The following is a 26,697-nucleotide window of genomic DNA, read 5'->3' on the forward strand; positions in this document are numbered from 1 at the left end:
TAGGACGAGGGAGCATTTTTCCTCATCCCTTTCAAATCCCCTGTACCAGAGTTTGTACCGTGGATCTGAGAGATCAGTTTGGCTACTACAAGGGATTTTTATTTAGCAGAAGCCGTTACAAAATGCTTGGCAGTACCTTCGTCCTTCAAGAAAAGGTATGCAAAAGGCAAGGGATGCCCAGAGCACTCCCCCACTTTGTTTAAATAAAAAAAAAAGAAACACAGAAATGTTGTGAGATTCATGATTCTTTTGTGACTCTCGAATCCCAGTCACCTTCAAGATGGCTGGGGTCTGCAGTACTATGACAGGTACCGTGGGCCCGGTGGTCATTTTAGGAGTCAGGAATTTGCAGTCATCATGGAATTGGCAATCAGGATTCTGAGTGTGAAGCTTGACTTTCATTTAGAATGCTATTTGGAATTTTCAAATTCCAAGAAAAAACAATTTGAAGGCCTGACCATAGACCAGGCTCTTATGGGCAAACCCTCAAGCGCTGTGAAGTAAGGCCACCCATGAAGATTTTAACTCATGTCCAAGTTACTGGCCAAGCCCTGCGTCCAACCCCCGGTGTACATGGCCGAAAGCTACGCGCAGTGGTTGATAAGCGCATGGCCAGGTCAGAGGCCAAACCCAGCTCTCAACTCAGCAGGGTTGGGCGCCAGTGGCCTAGTGCAAAACACTAATTTGCCAATGAGGCAGAAGTATGAAAACAGTTATTAGAGTGCAACATGGCAGACAGTGCAATTTATGATGTGCTGTGTGTTTCTTCAGTGAATACAAGTTATGCATGGATACATCCATTATGGGACATCCAAAAATGGTTCTTAGTTCTTATTAGTGTTCGATAATGTTGTACTACTTTTTTATATCTTTCCTAATACCCCCTTTTTTACTACTTTATTTGAATTTGTATATGTGTACATTGTTATGTGTACAGCTCCAAGGCTTAGTATGTGCTATTTAAAAATCACAGTAAATAAATAAATTGCATTGAATACGTATAAATGGGTCCTTAGAGCTCTCCCATTAATATGGTGAATTAATGTCAAGGTGGCGGGGGCTGCACTAGCTCCTCAGTAAATGATCTCCAGTGTCAGATGAGGTTATCTCTCCCTGGTCTTGCAGAGTTCTCATTTCATATATTCAGGTGCTCAGTCTGTTTTGGCACATACTTTTAACCAATCATTGGAGTCTGCTTCTCTTACAGAACAAAGACGATGGGGTCCTCTCAAGCCGACTGAGGAGCACTGTTACTGCATTCAACCAGTCGGGACTCGTCCCAGGCGAGGAGTACTTGGTCACAATCTGGACTCAGAAGGACCAGACACTAGGACCAGAAACAACAAAGACCGTGACAACAAGTAAGGGCAGGTTCAATATATAGTGTTAATTATATGTTCTGTTCCTCTGAGAGCACTTAAGGAAGGCCGTAGATTCTCCTAATATGGTTTTCTGCTGATGCCAGTGTACACCAAAACTTGCATATTATTGAACTATTGAGGCCCAGCAGTCACTGTATGTAGGAATATGGTGTTTCTATAATGCAAACCTAGACAAAAGGCAGCGGAGCGTTGTACAGAGTCAAAGACAAGCATACAGTCAATGAGTGAAAGGTGAGGTAGCTGGGTTGCGAAATGTTAATGCATTGTGATGCAGTGTTCTTTAAAGAGATGAGTCGTCAACTTTGTCCTAAATTGGAACAACGCTGAGGCAGGCCTCATGGATACAGGGATGTTATGTGAAATTTTATAGTACCCTATCACGGCTGCGGGTATTCAGTTGCTTTCACAGGAGTGTGAGGAAAATCTTGAGGGGACTAAATCGAAGAGCCAGGTTTTAGCTTCTTGTGGAAATCAAGAGGAGAAGAGGAGGCTCTAATATGGTGTGGGAGTTCTTTCCACACTCTAGATGCTTGAAACATGTTCTAGTGAAACTCCTGCTGAGCGGAGATGCTAGAGGCAGGGGGTTGATGGAAATGTATACAGGTGTACAAGTAGGCTGGGCCTGTGCTGTTTAGTGCTTTTCATATGGAAATGTTGCTCCAGATCCTGGGTGCATTGATGGAAAAGGCCCGCTGTCCTGGTTTTTTCTTTTTTACACTTTCTAGTCTACAATCTGATGGTGTGCAGGTGGTGGTGTGCCAAGAACTACTAAAGATGGTGAGCCTGTCTGCAAGATAAGCAGGGTGCTGGTTGTGATGGCTTTGTATAAATGCAGCTGGTTTTGAAGATAGTACGGATTGGTAAAGTCAACCAATGGAGTTCATTAGGATGGGGTGGGGGATGATGTGATCATATTTCGTGAGGCCCTGGATGCCTTCAAGGGGTGCTACTTTGGACACAGAGGTCATGGAGCAGGGTGAACCTAGATGCAGCAGTTTGGATTCCTTTTCTTTAGAAGAGAGAGCTTGGTATCAGGCCATCTTTGTGTTTTTAGCCATGTGTTCCTCAAGGGTGAGGCATTTCAGGTTGAATGAGGTGAGTTGCTGAGGCATTTCAGCCTTTCTACCTATTGGAATAAAAATCAAATTAGTAACTTTCCCCAGAACTGTCTAATTAAACAGACTTTCAACTCTGCATTAATCACATTTTCTACTGCGCTTATTTGACACATTTCCTACACTCCACTCGTCCTTCCATTTTCTGCCTTTCATCCCAGAACACGTTTATGAGGCCTTTGTAGGATATTCCATTTGTGCCACTAATGGTGCCAGTGCAACAGCCTTTATAAGCACTCGTTGAACCTGATCTGAAAATCTGGCAAGTACACCTTGTAAATGTAACCTGACTACCTGAAAACTGGTAGCCAAGAAGTTAAAAAAATAGATTGGCCTTCTGCGTTTACACTACTTTAGATGGAAATTAATTATATTATTACTTTCCTGAGACTAGAATTTGAAGCATTGTATGCTTTCAGTTAGAATGCAGACCTAGGCACACTCGTTCATTTTTTTTACCTACTTCAGTATTTGTTTAGTGCCCTCCTTCCTCTGGTTATATTTGCAGCCCTATAAGAAACTGAAATAACACATAAATACATTTAAATAATAACCCAACAATGATAGAAGGTACTTCAAGTTGCACTAAACCTTTCAGCAGGGTTGTAATATACTGTACCGGGATACAATCCAAGCATAAATATACTTGTAGAGAGTAGCCAGTTAGTGCATCTGGAAACCCTTTGACTTCGTTTGCCCTTTTCTAGAAAAGATTGTGTTATCCTTTAGGAGCTTCTGAGGGTCAGATTTTGAAATCCTAGCCAAATGAACACTGCGCATCACCCCTGGGGGACTACCAAATTAACCCTATGACTTCAAAAATTAGTTTCTGGATTAATACAGGGTCCACACCTTGGGGCCAAACTCCACGAATCCCCTACTTTTCCACAATTTGAGTTTTGTGATGGATTTTTTGGGCATTAAATTTTGTAATAGCAAGATTTAATTTTAGCACAAAGCGAAACTGTTTAGGGGAACAAGGGCTGTTTCATTCCTCTCTTTTGCTAAAAAACGACTTCAACCATAGTGATGCGATTAAGAAGGGTGTTTAGACTTGTTGACTGAAGCTAGAGATGGGTGAGCCAACAAATGAACAAGGACAGCCAAGGACAAACCCTTTACTAACACTTAATGTAATCTAATATGAAATCTACACATTTGTGAAAAATGCGTAGTAATCGTTTTATGAGATCCTTGCATATGGTCATTGTACGGCATGTGTAGTACAGTAGAACATCAACTGTATTAATTATTAAACCCTCAGTCTAATAAGAACATTTATTTCTCATGATCCACAAAACAATATTTTTAAAGCAATGCCCCAGGATTAAGAATGTCCTTTCTTCAAAATCTTTAGTGTTTCAACAACTGGAATTTCTCTATTGACATTAAAGCAACTAGACCATATTTCAACTATCACTTGTCAACCTTTCAATCCAACCACTAGACCAGTACTCAGTCTTGACACTACATTACATTTAAATTTGGCCATTAGACCACATCTCACAATAGTTGCTAAATCGCATCTCTTCTTAATCACATTTGAAGTCAATCACATCTCAACATCCCAGGAGCCCCGTGTCAACTTTGCCACCACGCCATATCTAAATAGTAGGTAGCGAGTTTTCCTGCTTAAGAGAACTTCTTGCCTCAATTTATTTTGTAATCCTGTTGTCTCTTAAGGCCCTAAGACTGCATAAAAACCAGCAACACTCAGCACAAGAAGCATGCCTGGGCCCCGAGTTTGAGTGTAAAATGAAGAAATTTAAACTAATGGACTCAAGAGGCACTCTGTAAACATTTGAACTCCAAAACTTAAATATTCCCAGTGGTGAGGACGTGTGACATGTTTTATCTTTGTCTTCCATCTCCAGGGATAGATGGACCCAAGAACCTCAGAGTGACCGAGGTGACCCAGGCGTCAATCACATTGCACTGGGATAGGCCAGTGGCCAGTGTTGACCACTACCTGGTAACCTATGCATCAGAAGCCGGAGTGACCCGTCAGGTCACGGTCCCAGCAGCAGGAAAAGAAGTCGTCACACTCTTGGAACTGGACAGTGGAGCTGAGTACACCTTGACAGTGACAGCAGAAAGAGGAAGAGAGTCCAGCATGCCTGCCTCTACCACAGCCACAACTGGTAGGTTCAGTACAGACAGATCTGCATGGCACGCCAATCCGAAGGCTTTATCACGGGTTCCTGTACATAAACCTGGCAAGCGTCTCCTAGTCCAGGGGTTGCATGCAGTGCAAAACATAACGTCTTCCCTTTCTTCACAGCACTGGATCACTCGAATCCATCTGCATTAACAGTTCTTTTTCCTGTCTACTGCCTTAACAGGTACCTTGAAAGCAGAGGTCATATTCACGATGAAGGATCATGATGGCCTGTCACAGCCAGGCCTTAAAACTCCAGCACTAGTTCTGGTCACTGCCGCCTCTGTTGATCTATTGTCCTCCACTTCCCTCCGCGCCCTAAACCACGAGAGAATAGTTGCTGGCCCTGAGGAGGGTGTTAGAGGAATGAAGGGTCTTCAAATTTTGTTTATTTGATTGTTTTATGGTGGATTGCAGGCTCTGATACTGGGCTCCCTACATTTAGGCCACAGTACCGCACAAGTTAAAGGCGTGTGCACTTCCGCCTAAAACGATGAGACCAACATGTAAAAGTATTGAACAACAGAAAGGACAACGGCGGGAAAAGGGAAACAGGTATTCATGAAAAAAATAGAAGGATCCAGAGTGAGTGTAGAAGCAGGTTAAAGGAAGACGTAAGGAAGAAGGAACATTTAAGGGAGGAAGGAGGGAGAAAGAGAGATGGGATCAGTTAGAGATGGGAGTAAGAGAATGCTTTGGAAGAGTATGAAAAAGAGTGGGAGAGGTAACAAGGAGTGTGTTTCAGATATGACGTAGGAGAAAAGAGAAAGAAAGGCCATGGCGTAAGAATTAGAGGGAAACCAAGGAGCCAATTAGAACAGAAACGGAAAGTGGAAGCAGGAAAGAGAAGCAGGAACAACGAGACAGTTCAAAGGTAAGAACGCTGAAATGTCAAAAGGCTCGGAAATGGTAGACTTAAAAAAGAATGAAGAATAGAACTCTGTGAGACAATCAGGGAACAGAAAAAGATAAGCCTGAAGGAGAGGAAGAAGCATGGAAATAAATAAAGGAGAAGTTGGGGGGAAACTGGGGAGTCGAAGAGATGCGAGAGAGAGATAAAGCAGGCATGCATGGTTTCATCATATATATGCGCGCCATTGTATGTAGCCTCAGCCTTCCTCGCTCCTTCCAGAAACCTCATGACGCTTTTCAATGATCCGTACACACTATTATTGGCAGCGCATTTGACTTTACAGGTCACGTGACTTTGGTTGCAGAAGGACTGACCTGTGGGTGAATTTTAAGTGCTTCTGAAAAGTTGGAAACGGTCACGTGTTACGGTCAGAACCTCCTGATTTCCACATAGGCCAGCCTGCTGCCACTTATAACCTATTGTTAATTTTCTCCATCATCTTCCTTCTTGGCTTCTAGCTACCGAGGATGTATAACGTTCTGATTCCTGTCATCAGGAATGCCTTCTAACTTCATACAAGGACATCTAGATGTAAGTCAAACACTGGATCTCACAAATGGTAACCTGGCCATCACTGTGACTGGTGTTGCATAAAAGAAGAGGCTGGGCACGGGAGCTCGACCAGTTCCTTGTTTTTATATTTTTCTGGGCATGACTAAGAAGAGATTCCTTCTTTATTTGTAATCCTAAATGTGTGGAACAAAAGCATTAGCATGGTCACGCCAAGGCAATTTCCATTCCAGAGGGCGCAGATCAGACAGTCCTGGCCCTCAGTCCCAGGAAATATTGAGGGAACGATTCCAAAATAGCAATGAGAACCCAGTCTGTGGTTGGTTCTGGCATGATGGCAGAAGGCTAACGACTTCAGCAGAGTAAGCACGAACATTCTCAACTTGTATTCCGTAGGTGGAATAATGATTAGTTATCATGATTTATTTCGTAATGTGATGAACGTTTAGCTCTGTGTGGTGACATTCGGGATTGCTATCAGACATAGGACAGAGCTGTAGTTAAAATGGGTACCTCGAAAGGGAACCTTCAACTACACCCGCAATTTTGCTTTATATTTTCCCCTGCGGTTGCATGACTGGGGCTCGGGGAGTTTGGCCGGCTTTTCACTGGAGTGCTTGGTTCAAGACTTGGATATTTCTAGTGCCTCCCTAAAGTATTTTCCAAAGTTAGACTGGTAAGAGGATTGTACCAAAGTCTTCTCTTGGACTGCCAACATTCCAGACTTCTGCAATATCACAATCAAAACACCCTTGTAGTCTTCTACAGAGAGGTTAGCTTTCCACTGAAAGACTCTTGATGGAACCCGGAGTTGCGTTTGGATTCACTCACTCTGGTAGTGAATAACACCCTATTGGACATGGCTGTATGCACTGACTTGTGTGGTTCTGTCTGCTGTGCAGTGATGAACAGTCTCTGTTACAGGCTGAAAGAATAGTCTGGTCCTATGATGGTACATGACAAGAGAGGCAAGTGCTGGAGATAGTAGGCTGTAGTATATGGGAAACATCCTCATGCACCATCCTTTCCAGGCACTAATTAGAAACTTACATTATCGATTCCTCTCAGAACTGTGGTATCTAACACTGGCATCATGGTGTCATCAAATCATTCTAATTAATTTAAACAAGATTTTGTTGAAAAATAATCAATGTAGGAGGACGTCACTTTGCTGAATCCAACCCTTTCCAGTAAGGCATAGCCCATCTGGTTGAAAGTCAGCAGAAGCACAGGGATACTTCCCAATCTGGCACCAACAATGACCCTGAGGTTTAGGGATCAACAACTAATTGAAGGTTGAATTTAATCGGATACAAGTCTTCTTTCTTTGGTATTTGCTTGCCTTCTATTAGGAAGTATAGCCCAGAGATCTAGTGTCGGAGCAACAGCATATTGGACCTTCCAGCACTGTGGTGGTATAATTGCTAGTATAGTTCTTTAAGCTTCTTTTGTGTGTTTGAAGAAGCAAAGCTCTAGAAAAGAAAAAAAATAGGTAATACTTGCAGTGGTTTAGTACCAACTATGTAAATGTCTCCAATAAGGCTGTCTTTTGAAATTCACAATTAACTTTTCAAGTTTTCTTTTTCAGAGAACGCAAAATCGTTTGCATCTCTATGCACTCCCTCATCAACTGCTAATAACAGAAAACAAAATGTTATTTTAAAATGTTATATTTCGATCGGTAAAATATATTTAATTAACATATACCGTCTTAGCAAGATACTCCGCATCTTCGCAGTCTGCTGTAATTCTTTATTGACCCGGTCAGAGCTGTAAGTGCAGAAATTGACAAGTTACCTCTTCTTTGCGCTGATTAAAAAACACTCATACTTTCACCTTAGCTGCAGCGGATGGTGCAGGTGGACCAGGACGAGAGCCTCTGGTGGTTGGTTCTGCTGAAGAAAGGACCACTGGCTATAGCCGGGTGGTAAAGAAGCCGCCCCCGTCCTCACCGACTCCCAAGGTCAAGGTGACAGATCAAGTAGGTGGCCAGTCACCTGAACAAAGGCCACAGTTGACAGACGGAGAGAGAATCGTCACCACAGTCATCACTGGAGAGGAACGCCAGAAAGTGGTGCTCCTAGGCAGGCGTCCTTACAACAGTGAAGAGGAATTCGGAGTCACAAAGGTCATCACTGAAGGGGAACCCCAGAAAGTGGAGCTTCCCAAGACACATTCATCAAAGCTGAAGGAGGAGCGAGTGATGACAGGAGTCATCACCACACAAGAACCCCCCAAAAGCAGCGGCCCTAATGTAAGGCCAGTTATCATCAAAAAGGGACGAGTGGTAACCACAGTCATTACCAGGGGAAACAAAAACGTGGTGCCAACAAATGAAAAACCGTTGGTTACCAAAGACGAAAAAGAAGACACAACTCCCCAAACAAAGGTACAACTTCCACACGTGGCAACTTCCAGTGGGAGGCCTTCAGTTTTAAGGGAGGAAAGAGTAGTGAAAAAAGTTCTGACTGAAGAAGGAACTACACCAGTTGTGTTAACTGGCAGACGACCTACAGTTACGAAGGAGAAAAAAGTGGTTACGACTGCAATCACCAGAAAAGGGTTCAAAAAGGATGGATCAGTAGATGATAGATCTATACTGACCAAAGGGGAAACAGTGGCTACAATTGGTTTTACTGAAGAAGTGTCCCCTAATGTAATGTCCACCAAGAGTCCATCAGTAACGCGAGAAGAAAGTGTTATCACTCCTGTCGTCACCAGGGAAGGAGCTAAAAAGAAATTGCCAACACATGATAGGACACCACTCACAAAAGATGGGAAACTTGTAACAGCTGTGAGTGCGAGAGATCAGCTCCGAAAAGCCATGTGGCCTACTAAGAGCCCTCCACCACTTACCAAAAAAGAAAAAATTGTAACAAGCGTTACTGCAAGGGAAGGGACTAAAAAGATTAAGTTTACAGATGCAATATCTCAGGTGACAAAAGACACAACAGGAAAGGATGCTTCACCCACTAAAAAGCCACTAATAGAATTGTCCTCAATTACCCCTGGTGAAGAGTCTGTGGAGATTGTGTCCTTTGATAGAAAGATCCCCAACAGTAAGAAAGTAAGATTGATTGCTATTAATGTAACTAAGATTGGACCTCAAATTGACTTATTCCCTACTATGGAGCCTTCCACTCCTAAAAAGAAAAAAGTGGTGTTGGCCACTGCTACCAAGGAACAAGCCAAAAAACGGGCATCCTCTGAAACAAAACCTCTCATTGCAGAAGAAAGAGAGTTGGCAAAAGTGGTATCTGGAAAGCAATTGCCCAAAGTAGGACCCCAGGACAAAAGGCCATCCCTGATTACAAAGGATAAAGTGAGAGAGATTCTCATTACAGGAGAACATTCACAGGAAGTTATGTTACCAGAAAAAAGGCCCACGCCCGTCAGGGAAGAAAAGGCTACCATATCAACACTGGCCAAAAAAGAACACATGCCTGATCCTGGAAAGAAGCCAGCCACCAAGGACAATACAGAGATCAAAGGTGCAAAGAAAGCAGAAGATACCCACAAAGTTGGGTCCCCTGCTAAAAAGACTGGGGTCTTGAAGGAAACACTGGTCACGTCGACTGTGATTAAGCAAGGGACAAGGAAAGAGAGTTCCTCAGATTCAAAACTGACCCCCACAGTGAGAAGTTTGATGCCAACAGCAGTGGCGAAAGTTGTTGGCAAAAAAGTGCCTACAGCTGAGAAAAAGCCTCCATTTAAAAAAGATGGGAGCACAATCACGAAGGCAGTTGAGAAAGAGAAACATCAGAAAGTGGAACCCAATGGAAAGAAGCCATCCTCAGTGAGTGAGGAAGTGACAGTTGGAAGACCAACACGGCTTGATAAAAAGGGTCCTGGTATAGGGAATGCCACTGCTTCAAAAATCAGGATGGAGTTCTCTAACCAAACAATTTTAGTGGACTCACAAAAAAAGTTTCTTCAAACAAAAGACCTCATGTTAGAGACCGTGATTCAGAACATCTCTGCAAAGCTCTCACCATTCAATGGGACTCTGCTGCAAAGACTTGAAAGCTACCTTAGAGCTACCTCCTACCCCCTGCGAAAGAACCAAACCATTAAGGCAGTGGCCAAGGCCATATTCCTCTACCTAATAAATAAGAAGCCCCACAGCGTTAGAGAGATTGTGTATGATCGCTTGGCTGAAAAGACTCCAACTGGGGTGACAACGCCCTTAGCACGTCCCACCTTGTCCAGTGGTAGGGTTAAAGCCCTGGGGACTACAGTTACACCTTTAGAAATGCTAGATGAAGACTCGGACTCAGATGGGAAGCCAAAAGGGACAAGAAGGACAGGTCAACAGAAACACACAAAGGATGGCCCACCAACTATGGAAACCAGGAAAGAAGCCAACACAGCAAGTAATAGACTACTCAAGCCCACATCAGTGTCGCAGGAAGAACGTTATTCATCTCGTGATTCCCTGCATGTAGCGCAGACAGCACTTAATAGAACCACAATGGACTACAAGAAACATGTCCGACCTCAAGTTGTGAACCGCACATCAACAACCCTTGCGGTGTCTCTGGATGGCCTCAAAGGCCACTCCAACAGCGTTGTAATTTACTATAAAGACATTAGGGCAGACTCCACAGGTCATCGGTTGGTATTTCCTGGTGATGCCAATGTGGCGAAGATCTCTGGGTTGTCGCCCGGTACCACTTATCGCATTGACCTTCATGGAGTCTTCAAGGGGCAGTCTTCCAAGTCGTATTCCATCGTCACCTCAACAGGTAGTACCTCTCTCCCATTCTCACTGGAATGACATCCTGTTCATCCCTGAGGCATTCCAAATGCCGGAAGCTCACACATGCTCCAAGCTGCATCACTGCACGCTTTTTGCTTGATCTTGGAGAATGATGGGGGAACTGTCAATCTCCAGCTTCAATGGCGAACATTGAGCGGCCTCGATACTATGAACTTCCACCATTAACTCTTCTTGTTTTCTTGTTGTTCTTAGACTAACCCATGGAGCAAAGGAGGTGATGCTCGTCATTGCTGCGGAGCTTCTGCTGATGACTGTGATATTTTCACGTCATAGAAAGTGTGAAGCTCTTCTCCCAGCCTCACGCTTCTTATTCTGCACTTTAACCGCCACTGTTCTGCTTTCTGAAGTGTCAGACATGCTTCTGTTGGGTACTACCATTTTGGATTGACACTAACGCTAAACAGGAGCAGTCACATTATGGCAACTGCACTGTTGTGCCTCTGCCATATTGCGCTACCCCTACACTTTGCTCACAAGACTCGCGCATATGGAAATATGCATGTATGCAATGTTTCCCCTCAGGGTGTCCTTAGCTAAAAGCCTGACTTCTTCGGTTCTATGGCAGCAGATGGACCATGAAGTCAGCCCACCAATAACCTCCAATAACCTCCCATCCAAGAGAATTAATTCATTAGTTCCAATGCAGACACCCTGACAGGCTTCATTGTACTTGTAATCCAGGTCATAAGAGAATGTGGTATCAGATGTAAAGGGTGTTTTCAATGGCAACAGAATATCAGTTTTCTCTGCAGATGAGTGCTATTGCACTACTCTATAAAGATAGAGCCTAATTTACAAAGCCCAACTGTCAAGAAAGGCTGTCCTGGAAGCTAGAGGCAAATACAGTTATATTCCTGAACTGTGAAGTTAGAGCCCAACTGCGAAGTTAAAGCCTAATACTGTGCGGTTGTAGGGCCCAGCTGGGACGTTAAAGAGCCCTACAGAGAAGTTAGGAGTCCTCACTGAGCCCTTTTGTGATGTCATTAAGATCCAGTGAGAGATTATTGAGCTTTTCGGTCATGCTAGCGAGCTTAACTGTGATGCAATCTGTTTGTTGTTATTTGAGGAACATATGGCCTGGATTATAATTATTCATATGTATACATCGTTAGCCACATACTGCATATTCTATATGATATATGAACAAAACATATATATATATATAACATTGCAGCTTTATGTGCACATGTATGCATAGGTACCCTCTTCATGCTTGTTGAGATATACAGAATATGTGCGGAATACCCTCCTAGAAAAGTTTATTTCACATTTTTACTTTGGTTTTCAGGCAAGGACGAGGCTTAGAGCTTTATGCTGCTCTGGAAGATTTGAAATTATTCAAGTGGTTACTTTGGAGGGGTGACTTTAAAAAATATATTTTTAAACAAGAACACTATTTTTGGACATTCCCTCAGGAACTTTACATTTCACCTGAATTTTGTAACCTCAAAATTAAACTCAGGATTTAAAAAAAGCTAAAATAATTGACAAATCAAAATAGTGGTATTTCATGCAAAATTATTTTCTAACATAGTCAAATGTGCAACTGCTAGTTAAAATGTTTCAAAGTTCTTCAGGAATTTGTAAGAAAAACGGGTTTGTTAGCTTAAAACAGTGGTTCCCCACCTTTTGACTTCTGTGGACCCCTACTTTATCATTGCTCAAGCCCGGGAACCCCCACTAAATCTTTAATGGAATCCCCGGACCACAGGCTGAGGACCACTTGCTTAAAAGGTAGATATGAATTTTATAAAAAAGGTTGGAGATTTAAGTAAATACTTCATATCATTAATTTATTATTTTTATGTTAAAAAAGGACCCATATCTTTAAAGGCTCTACAAACTATTTATAAGTCTCACAAAATAACAATTGTTAACTAAAAGTTTTGAAGCTACTTAAAATCATTTAAATGTAGTTCTAAATGCTATTTCAGGGCATTTATTATTCATTTGTTAAAATGAATATTTTTTAACAAACACTATTCAAGTTATGAAAAGTATTTCAAATATATGGATGCAAATTTAAAATGTGCGCATGAAAGCTCCCTGCTACTCTTTTGGACTCGGTCTATGTTAAATAAATGTTCTTATTAAAATCAACATAACTACTCTGAACTTTTTCAACTATTTATGTAGTAACTCTTACGAGTTTACTCTTAAATAATGTTTACAATGTTTAGGTAAGTATGCACACTTCTCTTAAAACACATACACAATTAGTCAACATTTTTAAGGAACACTACATTTTTAAAAAGCTTTTAAAAGTTTCAATAAGTATTCTATGAGCATTATTTAAAAAAGAATTTCCAATAAGAAGATGTAGCAAAATATTAAGGGCTCTATCATGAATTTGGCAGTCCCACCACGGGACCGCCAAACTTGCGTGGAGGGCACCACCGTCAAAGCGGTGATGTCCCCTCAAGCTTATTACCATATTCCCACCAGTCAGCTAACCGGCAGGAACATTGTAGTACGCGGTCCCTGCCGGGGCTGCCTGGGGGTAACAGTGTAATGATATTGGTCTCAGCTCCCTTAAGAGAGCCTAGGCCTAAACCGTAGCACACAGCACCCTCGGTATTCTCACTGTCTGCAAGGCAGACAGTGTGCATTCCAACGGTGCTGGGCAGGGGGCTGTGCGGGGGCTCCCCTTTCATGGAGGGGACCTCGCCATGAGAAGGCTGGCGGAAATCTGAGTTGTAATCAGCCAGGTGGCACTGAACTCAGTACGGCCTGGCTGAGTACAACTCCAGCCACTGTCGAACCACTAGGAACCACATACCTGGAGGAGACGGTGGTCCCCTGGTGGGTCCGTCCCCCAGGGTTGTAATGTCACGGTCAGACCAACCAGTTGCAGTGATATGACTGTCATTGCGAGGCTGGCGGTCCTCATTAACTTTATACTCAAATTTTGTGAATGGCCCAAAATAGTAAAGTTACTCAAAAGTGTAAAAGTAAATTACCTGCGTAAATTGCTCACTAGTGTAAGTTACTTTTGTTAATAGCCCAAAATGTATCTAGGATAGAAGCCTTTTTTACATCCATAGAGGCTTCTTAGATGGGAAGATCAGGAATATTGTACAGATCAGCAAGAGCTCTTTCATCAGATGTATCAAGGATAAGAATGTTTTCTTGGACAAGGACATCTCATGCCCTTGAATTGGGAGCATCCTATCAAACGCCTAGAAGCTCTAACTGCAAAAATCTTAAAGATTGGTTATAACTTTCCCCACAAGCAGCTTAGTTATCGGCAAGAGCTATACAGCTGTGATTAACCTGCATTCAGGCAGGACTCCTTTGACTTACACTAACCTAGTTGCAGACAAGAGCTCTTTAAATGCAATTATTTTTAAATAGATGAGAGATATGAGTGTGATTAGGCTAGTGATAAACAACCGCTTCTTCACTTAAAGCATCCTAGCAGCAGGTAGGGGCTTTTCTATTGATGTACTGAAACATATTAGAGACTGACTAGAGCTCTGCAAATGTGGCGATCTTAGATGAAGACAAATGTTGAGCCAAACACTTAGGGGCTTATTAGGAACTCCCGATGGGATGGTTGCCGCCGTGCTGGCGACCATCCCCCCGCCCCATTACGACTTTCCCACTGGGCTGACCAGCAGAAACCAAGGTTTATGCTGGACAGCCCAGTGGGAAAGGTGCAGCAGCATTGTCGCTGGCTCATGATAGAGCATGGGGATGGGCAGAGCAGGGGAGGACTCCCTGCACTTATTCTTCGCCAGCAATTTCATGGCGGCTGTTGCCATGAAAAGGCTGGCAGAGAACAAGGTTGTAATCAGCAGGGCAGTGCTGAGTTCAGCGCCGCCCTGGCTGGTAACAACCTGCACTTCTGTCAGCCTGTCGGGATCTAAGATCCTGGCAGGGACGGCGGCAGGTTGGCGGGACTGCCCACCAACCTCGTAATGTGGAACAGCTGCAGCGGTCTGGCAGCCCCTACGAGGCTGACGGTCTTCGGACCGCCAGCCTCATAAGCAGACTCTTAATCTGTGATAAAATATATTGAAGGTGTTTCAACTGCAAGTTATTTTTAGGTCAGACAAAGGCTCTGGTATTGGAAGTGTTTTAGCAGCAGATCCATATTTTTCAACTGCAACAATCTTAGTGGTAGACTAGAGCTCTATTACTAAGCTTATATTAGAGGCAGGCAGATACTTTTCTACAAGTGTTTTATTATGCAGACAAGAGCTCTTTGTCTCGGATTATCTAAGAAGACAAGCACTTTAAGACTTCAGTCAAATTAGCTATAACAAGAGTTAATTAACTATTATGTATACTGGAACACTTTAGTTCTGAGTATCTTTAAAGCAAACAAAAGCTCACAGATAGACAGAAGCCTATTACCTGCAGTTATCTCAAGGTAAGCAAGCTCTTTAACTATGATTACATTTGAGGTAAACAAAAGCTCATCAGCTCTACTGTCTCTTCAAAGGTGTACTACAAATGTCTTAGAGATTGACAGGAGTAATTAATCTGTAAATACTTTAGAGGTAGACAAGAACATTTTGACTGTGATTATTTCACCAGAACATTTAGGCCCTTGTGACCATGATGAGGTAGGATTCCATCCTGAGTGTAACCCTGAGTAGCATTTCCTGCTCACAACTACAAGTGGTCTGTTGTCTCCCGGCCCAGAATTACTGGGTCCATAAATTCCAGGCCCTGAGATACCAGTCCAGGTTTCACTGGGTGAGGAAGTTTATTTAGTGAAGCCGCTGAAGCAACACTACTGAGGGCAGTAGCAGAGCCCAACCCCTGCGTCAGCAAAAGGGAAGCACACAGTGCTCCCACAGGCAGGACAAAGAACTCAGGATAGACCATGAAACTTGAAGAGTCTGACTCAGATCTGGGCATCAATCACAAAACTGGTACCAGTGATCACAGGAGCCTACTAGCAGAAAATTGTGATATAAATATCAAACTGCCAAAACATTGTGGCCAAAATATCAACTACCAAAACATTGTAATTATATTTACCTCCACACACACTCACACACACCTGCTTTTATGGAATATATATAACTTCCAGATACACACATAACAAGTCACTTACCTTCTGTAATGCTTTTTCTGATAGAGATTAGCTGAAGATTCCTTGTCTCTTGAATATTTCCCAGTCATCAGATTGGATCCGGAAACTCTTCAGCAGTACCTCGTTGTGTCATCAGGTGGAACCATATGAATATGCACTGACTCTGTTCCGCTCTGTGCAGCGCCCATATAGGTGCCACTGCTGAACCATGACGTCGGTTATTTTTGAGGCTGTCCGTGCCCCAGATGAAGAGGACCAAGAGAGAACTAGTCATGAGCAGTGTGCAGATTCCTAAACTTGGGATCTTATGAATGGGTAGCGTCAAGTTGTAGAGCAAGTGGATTGGAGGGTTGGTGAGGAATCTGCAGCTAGAGAGAGAGCAGAATCCCACTTCAAATGCTTTTTTTTATTTACCTGAGGATTTGGCCTGAAATGATGATCGGCTTCTCGTGTGGCTCGAGCCACAGGTCTACCTAGTGGGGATCTGTTCCAGACATTTGCTTTCAACAGTCCCTGCAGCCTTGAAACCTGTTGTTTTAGGGGATTACATCCTTTGCATGCTGAAGAAATGTTGAGGTAAATGTCTCTGAGAGACAAGAAGGAAGCTCCAGATCTGCATCTGGTAGTGCGGAAAGAAAGAAACTGACGTCAGCTCACAGGAGTGGTGCCCATATGGGCCCTGCATGTCATTTTCGGAGTGGACAGCATCAATGCTGAGCCACACAGAGCCACCTGACGGAATGCTGAGGTACTTCTGAAATGTTTCCAGATCCAATCTGACGCCTGCGTAATATTCAAAAGGTGAGGAATCTGTGATTAGAAATCTGTATCAAAATGTGGAATTAGGAATAGTAAATCTATGCTTACCTATACACATTTACCTTTAGGTTCTTGTTGTCAGTATTATGACAAGTCCATTATTTTTGCGGCATTCTGACATACAAGCAATCACAAGGATCGGTAACCAGACACTATCATGGGATCATCAAACTTGGCTACACTACCTTAAATAGACCATCTTAGAAGTAGACCAGATCCTTCAAAGTACAGCCATCTAGCAAACTACTAAGAATTTTGAGGTCAGCAGCATGTTAGATAGATTCCATAGGCCATATTATACTGTATGTCCCGGGGGCACAACATGTATGTGCACCTGTTTTGTGCGGCCCGGGGAACAATGGCATTACAGAAGGGGCACCAGATGCTTGTTCATCCCCTTTTATAATAAGGATAATGCTGGTACCAGCTCTTTCATGAGATGGTGTTCCCTCAGTTGCGGGGGTTGGGTGGCTCCATGCACATGAGGAAATCTATTTGCCTTTATGCCAGCGCCATATAATGGACGGGGTCACAGAGACAACCATGCCCTTAGGAGATGCACTGAAAGTGCGCCACAAAAAAGTAGCGCGCTTCAGTGCACCTCCTGAAAGCTACCCTCTGAAGGGGAAAAGGGGTGTCTCTGGACCACTCAGAGACCCCCTGCAGACAGGTGCAGTCACTTACTACATCTGCCTGCAAGAGAGATCTCCTTCCCCTCTACAAAGTGCAGGTGGCATGACACCTGCAATGTGAAACACAGAGTGGCTTGAAGCAGCCACTGAGTATTTCACTTGAATGTGTTTGTCCCAGGGCAGCACTGGTTTGTGGCTGCCCTGGGGGCAGTACATTATTTGCAGTATGGTGCACTGTCCCTTTTGAAAGGTTTGCTGTGGTAAAAACAGGGAAAATTAGCTGTATACATAATACAGCCCCATATCTTAAAGGATAGAAGTACATTTTAAATAGATCAAAGCTAACTGAACAATAGCTTGAAAGACATACCATATCTCTTTCAGATCAAGTGCATCTGTCGAGAAAGATGAGCTATGTTACCTTTCCTTGAAGTAACACTATAACGTATTTTTTTACGGTATTCATGCCATCTCTAGTCCGTAATTTACAAACTAAATCACTTTAAGTGTGCAGAAAGAGATACTTTCAATATTAAACATGCACTAGTCACTGGGGAAAAAAAAGTATGGTTTAGTCAGTAGTGAAGCAAGAACAAAGTGTCCATGTGCAAGTGTCTAAAGTGGAGGTGTGCCTTTCGATTTTTTCGGAGAAGATTGTTTCTTTTTCTGTTCATCATGAGGCTGGGAGCTTTGTGGATGGGCTATCAGTTCAAATGTTCTTCCTTTTGCTATGCAGTGTCTGGCAAACCTGTTGATGTGTTTGGATGCAAATGGGTAAACACAAGCTAGTGTTTGGCTGAACCCTTGTAGTAGTGAGAGGTTTTGTTTTATACTTAGGCTGCCATTGTGCCTGAAAGGCATCTCAGGGTTATGCAAGGCATTTCAAAGTTTTACCCAATATTTTTAAATGGATTCTGACTGTCACAGAAAGCCAGTGGGAGCTGCCAATGGAAGTCTTAACCAAGTCCCTGTTTTGTATTTTTGAGAGACAGTCCATCTTGGAGTAAGAAGACTAGCTACAGTGCACATAGTTTAGCTTTAATGATGGAGCCTGTGACGGCGTCATGGTATTCAATGACAGTGTGTGAACGGTTATTTCAATGGTATGCCATTTGTTAGTTGGTTCATCTGTTGACTGCTCAATCGAGTTACTGCCTGAAGAGGCTGATGTGTACCCGAATGGTTTTGTGCGACGGGTGAAGCTTCTTGGGCATTGAAGAATTAGGGTGGTCAAGGGCAGCTGGCTGTCTTTTTGTATGTGTAGTTGTGGCTGAGGCGGAGGATTTTGCTTTTGGAGCTGTTTAGTTTTAGATGACTGGCTCAACCAGTTTTCTTGGGCATCAAGACATTTTACTGCTTTTGAAGGGTCTTGTGTACTGTCAAGAGTAAGACATGAACTTGTAGAGCTAAAGTGAGTACCTGAGGGGCGATATCTGCAGGATGAAACAATAGAGAGTGTAGCCTTGAGGGACCATACAGATCGCTTGAACTTTATCAGAGAGGAAGGTGACATGTTGGAATTGCTCGGATGTGTGACTGGAAACCATGTGATGATTTGGGTAGGGTCTGAAGATCTAGTGGGTGCTAGACTTTTCACCAACAGGGTTCCATTGGATATTGTAATAGTGACATAGGAGAGGATGAAGAGGATACATATCATAACAGGATTTGTATCTTTGTTGCCCCTGATTCATCATGAGGTTTAAAAGGGAGGTTTCGGTATTGTGTCTAGATTTAAAGGCTAATAGGCTGGTGTCAGGAGAGGCATTGAGCTCTAGCAATTAGTACTGGGCCACTAGAGAGAAACTGAACTATTTGATCATGACTCTCGGAGAAATAGGATGTTCTCGTCAAAGTACGTTGTAACAAAGTGATACAGGAGATCTTCAGCTGTGAGTATACGAGACATGTACAGGCATTATTAGACAATTAGATTATTTACTTTGGTGTACCTATGAAGAAGTAATGTGTTTCAATTAGCAAATTGTGCTGGAAATAGACCAGGGCTTTCCTAGAGACAAAGAAATAGATTTCTAGGATTGCAATGAAGCTCTCTCAGCAGGTAAGGAGGAGGCAAAAGACATTGCTGTATAGAGAGTCTGGAGCAAGGCTAAGAACTTGTCAGAGTTTATCCAGGTAATGGGAATGGGCTTAGGCAGCTGGGTGTCCTGGCGAACCCCCTTTCTAATGACTCGACGCCATGCGGTGCTCTTTTGGAACTCATACGTGTGCTGTGAGGGTTACATCGTCTTCTCTACCCCAAGCGCATGGGAATCCTGGCGCCCAACACTGGAGGACAGCTTTGTTTTGGGACAAAAATGGGGGCCCTATTTGGCTGGGGGGGACGGCTGGGTGCACTATAGCTGTTGGGACTAAAAGACACATCGGTCCCGACGGGGGCCCGAGAATGGGAACTTTTGATTTGGTAATTAGAACCCATCCCATTTGCTTGTGGGTCCAGCAACCTGGGTGCCTGCCTTTTAATCGGTAGTTGGGGATTCGCCCTGCCCTTCTTTGTCAAGCTGCCCACTCCCTGGTGTGTGGCTGACTAGTTCCGCCCTGGAGGACCAGCAGCAGAGTTGGGCTTAGGCTCTGGTGGGCACCCTAAATGGTAAACTTCTGTGAGGATACCCGATCAACAGCTACACAGCAACCCTAGATGGCAAACTCTAGCAAGGGCACCCGGTAGACAGCCACACAACAGCCCTGTGCTTTCCTCAAATGCACGTAAAGCGTGTTTTTTTAATCCCTGATATTCCCTTGTTTTTCTTTAAATTTTACTGTAGTGAACTAAAGTTACTGAGCATTTGGCCTCAACGTCTGCATGACGCCATTGCTTTCCCAAACTGCTACCCCTTCCAGCCGTGGCATGGTCATTGATCAATCCTATTTCAACATAGCCCCAGGAAGGTGGTGGTCCCCAGGTCTTGGGGGGAGGGGGATGTGCGTCCCCCCAAATATATAGATTTAATGCTGCCCTCTTTAAGCTCCAACTCCTTTGGCCATGTGTGGCTCAGGGCTTGGAGCTATGACGGGATGAATCCAGGGCGAAAGGCGGTGTGCAATGGAGAATTGGGTGTTTATAGGGGTTGGCTCGAAGGCCTGGACAGAGGCCAGGCCCTGTAGGCAACCCCTGCTGTGCATGACCAAAGGCCCTGCGTGGTGCGTTGTTGGGTGGTTAAAGGGGGTTGGCAACAAGGTCTGGCCATAGGCCATGCCCTCTGGGGAGCCCCCACTGCATACGGCCAAAGGCCGTACATGGCAAGGGGTTGAGTAGTTATAGGGCATTGGCTGCACGGCCTGGCCACAGACCACACCCTGCGGCCAAGTACCCACCACACACGCCTTAAGGATGTGCATTATAGTTAGGCTTGCATTATAAACATACAAAACCATAGAAATTCAGCAGTTATTGTTAGTTATTTCAAGAAACTATAACTTGTGCCCTAAGTTAACTATATCTTGCGCCCTCGCCTGCACCCCTAATTACCCCACATATTAAAACACTCATTACATCTTTGATAACATCATTGATCATATCAATGTAATATTTGCAGTAAACTTTTTGAGGATAAAACTGTGCATGGCTTTGTGCGTTTAAAATGTGAGCCTGTAACCTTTATTTTTTTAACAGTGTGTATGTATATGCATGCATATATATATATATAAATAAATATATGTGTGTGTGTGTGTGTGTGTGTGTGTATGTGTGTGTGTGTGTGTGTGTGTGTGTGTGTGCATCCATATATACTACCTTTCCATATGAAATGTTGTTTTTGTTTGCTGATAACTTTGGAGTCATTGCACAAATCTTCACTAAACGGTCCAAATAGAAGTCTCATCCACCTCAACTCCTTACTGGAATGTTTCAGGGTGATCTCTCAAGTAGGAGCTGAGAAAAGGGTGGGGGAAATTAGACACCGCTACAGCCAAAACAGCTGGAGCTGTGGTCCAGAAAGCATGTTTTTTCCGATTTGGTGTAAATCTGTTCAGTAGATTTAGAGAAATTAAGGTTCACAATATTCAAAATATTTGTATATTTCATGTCGTGGACTATCCAACAGATCCAGAGATAAGATCTGCGTGGCTGCCAACACATCAACAAAGATATAGCAGCAGCTATATGAGGACTCAGGGACTTTGCCCCTGTCCGGATAAAAAAAGTAAAACAAACAAAGGAAAACACATGAGGCAGAGTAAGGATACCCTGCCCCACTAAGCCAGGTTGGGGGGGGGGAGTTGGTGCCAGTTAAAGGGGACAGCAAATCCATAAAGGATCAGCAGTGGCCAGCATCTTCAAAATATAAGCCTCCTGGGGTTTTTCCGGGGGTCGTGCAATAATGTTTTGGGGTTGGGGGCATGCAACCTCTCCCACCCTCCCCAGCTTTCTTGAGGCCTTAGGGACCCTACCCCCCGGGCTGATTAATATTTAATGAGGAGAGAGGTGTGCTTCCTCCACCACCTGGAACATTTTTAGACCCAGTGGACCTAATCACCCGGGGCAGAAGCCATTTTTTTAAATGGGAAGAGAGGTGCACAGCCCCCTTCCTTGAGCCATTTTTAGGCCTTGGGGACTCCGTTCTCCGAGGCGTAGGCCTTTTTGGAAAACTGGCAGAGGGATGTGAAGCACCACTCTCCGAGCCATCCAAGTCATCCTAAGGACCCTGGGACCCCATCCCAGGGGGCCTGATGGCAGAAGTGCCCTGAGGACCCTATATCCTAGGACACTAATTTGTCCTGCCAAGGAGAGTGCAGTTATTCTTTTCCCGCCCAGCTTTGCTCTCACTCAGGTGGACAGATGAGAGCTTGCACACAAAGTGCATATTACAAATAGCAAGAACTCTAGAATCAGAAGCATTTTAAGGATAAATACATTTTTGATTTTAGCAACAGGTGTATTTTAGAAATACAGAGGAGATCTTAGATCAACGGCATTTTATGTGTAGACTCCGCTTCCTCAAAGGTATTTTAGAGAAAAGGGAGAACTCTTACACAAGGTAGATCTTCAAGAAAGACAAGAGCAGAGGAAAGAGATGCATGTTAGGAGTAGAGAAGTTTTAGAGAAAGGAAATGTTAAGATTACAAATTAGCTTAAAGACAATCAGAACATAGGAAGTAGGTGATAGCTTGGAACTTGAGTATTTAAGGCATAGATGTATCAGAAATACACAAATGCTGTGCAGACTAGACAATGAGCAGATTAATTTTACATGGGAGCTCATAGCCAAATAGCAGCTCACAGAATATTGGCACATTTCTGGTGGCTAAGACTATCTCTCAACTAGGATTTCTTGCAACTGATATTCTAGAGTTAGGCTGGATCTACTGATAGAACACCTTAATCCAAAACTGTGTCTCACAGGCCAGACTGTCCTGCAAAATTAGTGCAGGGGCTATCCCTGGAGCCAGGAGTGACCTAGATGAATCTCATGTACATGATCTCATAAAAATGTACCTCGTTTGTTTACCTCTTGAGGTCCACAGAGCATCAGTATGCTCCACAGAGGTATCAGCTTTATTACTGATGTGTATGTGATCTTCTAAAATGCTTCAGTCATTATAATTAAATATGTTCCTCCTTTCCTCTTGTCTGTCCTTGTGACTGCTTCAGGAAACTATCCCTTTGGACAGAAATAGTCTACTTAGTTTTATCACTGTTGACCAGTGTAGCCTCCAATGAGAAATTTTACAATGACCGAACAATGAGATAGCTTTTTTTAATAACATATATTGTAAAGTAGAATTAATGACCCAGTGGTCTATTCTACCATTGCACTAGATGATAGGAGGCTAGAGGGGATAACTGAAGAATAGTTTTATGTTTATTAGTTAATTATTATAGGAAGTGTTGCTTTTACGGCTGCTTAGAAGCCCTCTGCAAGCTGTTCACACTAGTGTCTCATTTATTCAAATAAGGCAACTTATCAGAAATACTTAAAAAATAACACTATGGGCCAGATGTATTAAAGGGTTTTACCCATTCTGTGTCTATGGGAAAATGTGTTCGTACATATGGCCCTATATCTCCAAACATTGTTCCTAGAAGTGGAGAGGAAAAGCGGGGGTGGGGGTTATCATACAAAATAAACATAAGTGACTCAACTCATTGTCAGCAATAAAGGTCTGTAAAAACTTTTGCCTCCTGGTTCTTAATGCTTTCTATTGTGTCAGCTCCAGAACCCAGCTCAATGTCTACAGCAAGTGATGAGTCCCCAGTGGGTGCACCATCCACCCAGGCATCCCACAGTGATTCCATGGCAGGTCAGCTCCCTGCCAGTGCTGAACCCTACTTCATATCCTTCGGCGAACTCTCTGTGACGAACATCACCTATCACAGTTTTGCACTTTCCTGGAATGCCGACCCTGGAGCCTATGACCACTTTGCCATCCGTTACAAGGACTCCGCAGCCACAGGGCCAGTAGAAGTCCTTTTTTCAGGTGACCAACGCACAGCAACACTGTCACCTCTCCTCCCAGGCACGGAATACGAGATAGAGCTCCAAGGGGTTGTGGATGGGCTCCGTACAATACCACTAACAACTAAAGCAACCACAGGTAACTTAACCTCGATGTATCTCTTTATTCTTTAGGTCCAGTGGCAATTTGCCAGCCAGAAGGAAGTCTTTGCTGTATTCTTTTCTCCCATCATAGATCTGTTTACCACTCCTGTAGTCTGACACAGCAAGGTTCTGAGACCACAGACAAATTTGTCACCTCTATTGCATTTGCACTGTTTAATAATTGTTCACAAAATCCATATTTCCCTTATATTATCCACATGGCGGGTGAGTAAAGACGCATTGGCTACTGCGCTAGACACCAACTTTCCAGAAAATGTTAAAACTGTGCACTTCCTTGTCATAAAATGGCATCACATATCTGTGCCGTTATTGTCAAGTATCCTTGCAGTGGCATCAACATGTCTGGTCCTGAAATTATATGATCTGCAGTGAGACTGTCCTGTGGCGCCAGGTATGCTGTTTTAATGTGAAATTTGTGATACAGTTTATGTTCACTGAGTGTGGGCACTCCTGAGAAAGGTTACTGCATGTGTGTACATTATTTTCCTATAGCCCCAAACTAGCCACAAGCAAGTGGAAAACTGTCTTACATGGCCAAAGACAAGCATAAAGTAAATGAGTAACAGGAGGGGAAGGTCGGTTACGGATGGTTAATGGATTGTGATGTAGCATTCTTAAAAGGGGTGAGTCTTCAACTCTCTCCTAAATTGGAGAAGCGTTGTGGCAGTTATGTTGGAAACTGGCCTGTTGCTCCAGATCCTGGGTGTATAGATGGAAAAGGCCTGCTCAATTGTTTTTCCTTTTTTACACTTAGCCTGCAGTTTGATGGTGTCCTGGCTGTTGGTGTCCTGAGAACCATGGGAGTTGGTAAACTTGCCTGCAAAATAAGCAGGGGTGCTGGGTGTGATGGCTTTGTAAATTATGCTGGTAAAGACCAGAAAGACCAGGAAGGGAAGGCAACAGAGTTCTGTCAGTATAAGTGAAGAAAATAACTTACTTACCTGTAACTATACTTCTCCAGTATTGGTATCTTTCATAGATTCACATACTTTAATCATTCCCCGTCATTGAAGTGGGAGTCCCACTGTAACCTAGAAAAGAGTAGAGTACAATCTGCATCAGTGTTAGAGGCATTCACTTTTACAGCGTATTAGTGTCAATAAAAATGACCCAATGTCCATCCAATCAGGCAACAGCACCCTTTAGAACCCTCAAAACAGAGGCTCAAGTCCCTCAGATTATCCAGCACAAGGGTGAGATAGAAGCAAAGAGCAATAAGGGAAGCCTCTATAGGGAGGAGGGTGGGTCGCATGTATCTCTATGAAAGATGTCAATACTGGAGAACTAAAGTTACAGATAAGTAACTTATTTTCTTCTTCAGTAGTGGATCTTTCCTAGATTCACATGCTTGAATCAAAATAGTCTGCAGTTTGTATATGGAAATAACAGTATTACCAAAAGGAAGTGGATAGTGGGAAAGAAGGAATTACAATGTGGCTCACCTTATTTGAATAGATGGCCTAAAACTGCTTGCCACACTGTAGCATCAGACTTGTCGGCCGCATCCAGACAGTAATGCTGGGTGAAGGTGTGTCTTCTGGATTATGGTGCCGCTCTGCAGATCTGCTGAATCGGTACACCAGCAAACAGAGACGTGGATGTAGATATGGCTCTGGTGAATGGGCCTTGACTCTTTGCATCAAGGGTTTTCCTCCTTTAAAATGGCCGAATTGGATGGCTGCTGCAATTTACCTTGCAATAGTGGACTTGGAAGGTGGGAATCCTTTTCTTAAATTGCCAAACGTTCCAAGCAACTGGTCAGATTTGCAAAATTGTGTTCTGCGCAAATAGAACTTAATGCGCCTATTAACATCCAAGGTGCGTTGAGATTATACCCCCATTGTTTGATGATTTAGAAAAAATGTCTTTAAAACAATGCGCTTGTTAAGATGAAACTCCAAAGATATTTTAGGTATGAATTTAGGGTTAGTTCTCAAGATAACATTGTCTTTCTTGAACTGTATAATAAGCTCTTTTATGGTAAATGCTTATAGTTCATCAACCCTTCTAGCTGATTTAAGTGCTAGCAGTAATGCAGTTTTATAAGTAAGATATTTAAGTATGCCTTGTGGACTGGTATGAACGGGGTTTCATTAACTGGCTTTACACAATATTGAGATGCCAAGCAGGAGGAGGTTCTTTTTACAAGAGGAAAAACCCTGAAAAGCCCTTTGATGAACTGTTTGATGATCCTTGATGACCAAAGTGAGGGTGATTTGCCAGCTCCCCTAAAGCAGGATATTGCTGCTAGATGTACCCTTATGGATGAATGTGCAACACCAGATTTTGCTAGATGTAAGAGATATGGCAAAATCTATTCAGGGGCTGAGGAGAATGGGGGTACCAACATAGAAACGTTTCCACTTCAGCTTATCTGACTTGTTGGTGGAGTTCACTCTTGCCTTAGCCAGGATTTCTCTACAATCCATGGGAATGTCTTGAATTTCAAACTCATGGAACTCACGAGCTAGGCTGCTAAATATAGAAACGTCAGATTGGGGTGCAGTATCTGGCCCCAGTTCATTGTTAACAATGTTGGACTGGGCGTCAGTTGTATGTGGGGCTACTCCGAAAGTAGGATTAGCTCTCTGGACCTGAACTGCCTGGACCATTTCGGAGCAATAAGGGTGAGTCAGCATGGTTCTCACCTTCATTTTCCTTAGTATACCCGACATTAAAGGAATCAAGGAAAAAGCGTATGCAAATATTTTTGACCATCTTATCGAATAATTTCCCCACAATCCTTTCTGGTTATGCCAG

At 43.3% G+C, this 26,697-nt stretch overlaps 1 protein-coding gene across 13 annotated transcripts in view; it reads left to right on the plus strand.

The window, feature by feature from the left end:
• TNXB (tenascin XB) overlaps positions 1 to 26,697 on the plus strand; it is a 589,826-nt gene that overhangs the window by 322,744 nt on the left and 240,385 nt on the right. For 8 of the 13 annotated variants that reach the window (XM_069237235.1, XM_069237240.1, XM_069237242.1 and 5 more), the window contains exons 5-8: positions 1,208 to 1,361; positions 4,372 to 4,638; positions 7,920 to 10,823; positions 23,528 to 23,911. In XM_069237235.1, the coding sequence (XP_069093336.1) occupies positions 1,208 to 1,361; positions 4,372 to 4,638; positions 7,920 to 10,823; positions 23,528 to 23,911 (3,709 nt within the window). The remainder of the gene's footprint in view (positions 1 to 1,207; positions 1,362 to 4,371; positions 4,639 to 7,919; positions 10,824 to 23,527; positions 23,912 to 26,697) is intronic. The other 5 variants (XM_069237241.1, XM_069237243.1, XM_069237246.1 and 2 more) reach the window with 2 other exon arrangements.

The sequence above is a fragment of the Pleurodeles waltl genome, chromosome 6, assembly GCF_031143425.1.
Source record: "Pleurodeles waltl isolate 20211129_DDA chromosome 6, aPleWal1.hap1.20221129, whole genome shotgun sequence".
Lineage (NCBI taxonomy): Eukaryota > Metazoa > Chordata > Amphibia > Caudata > Salamandridae > Pleurodeles > Pleurodeles waltl.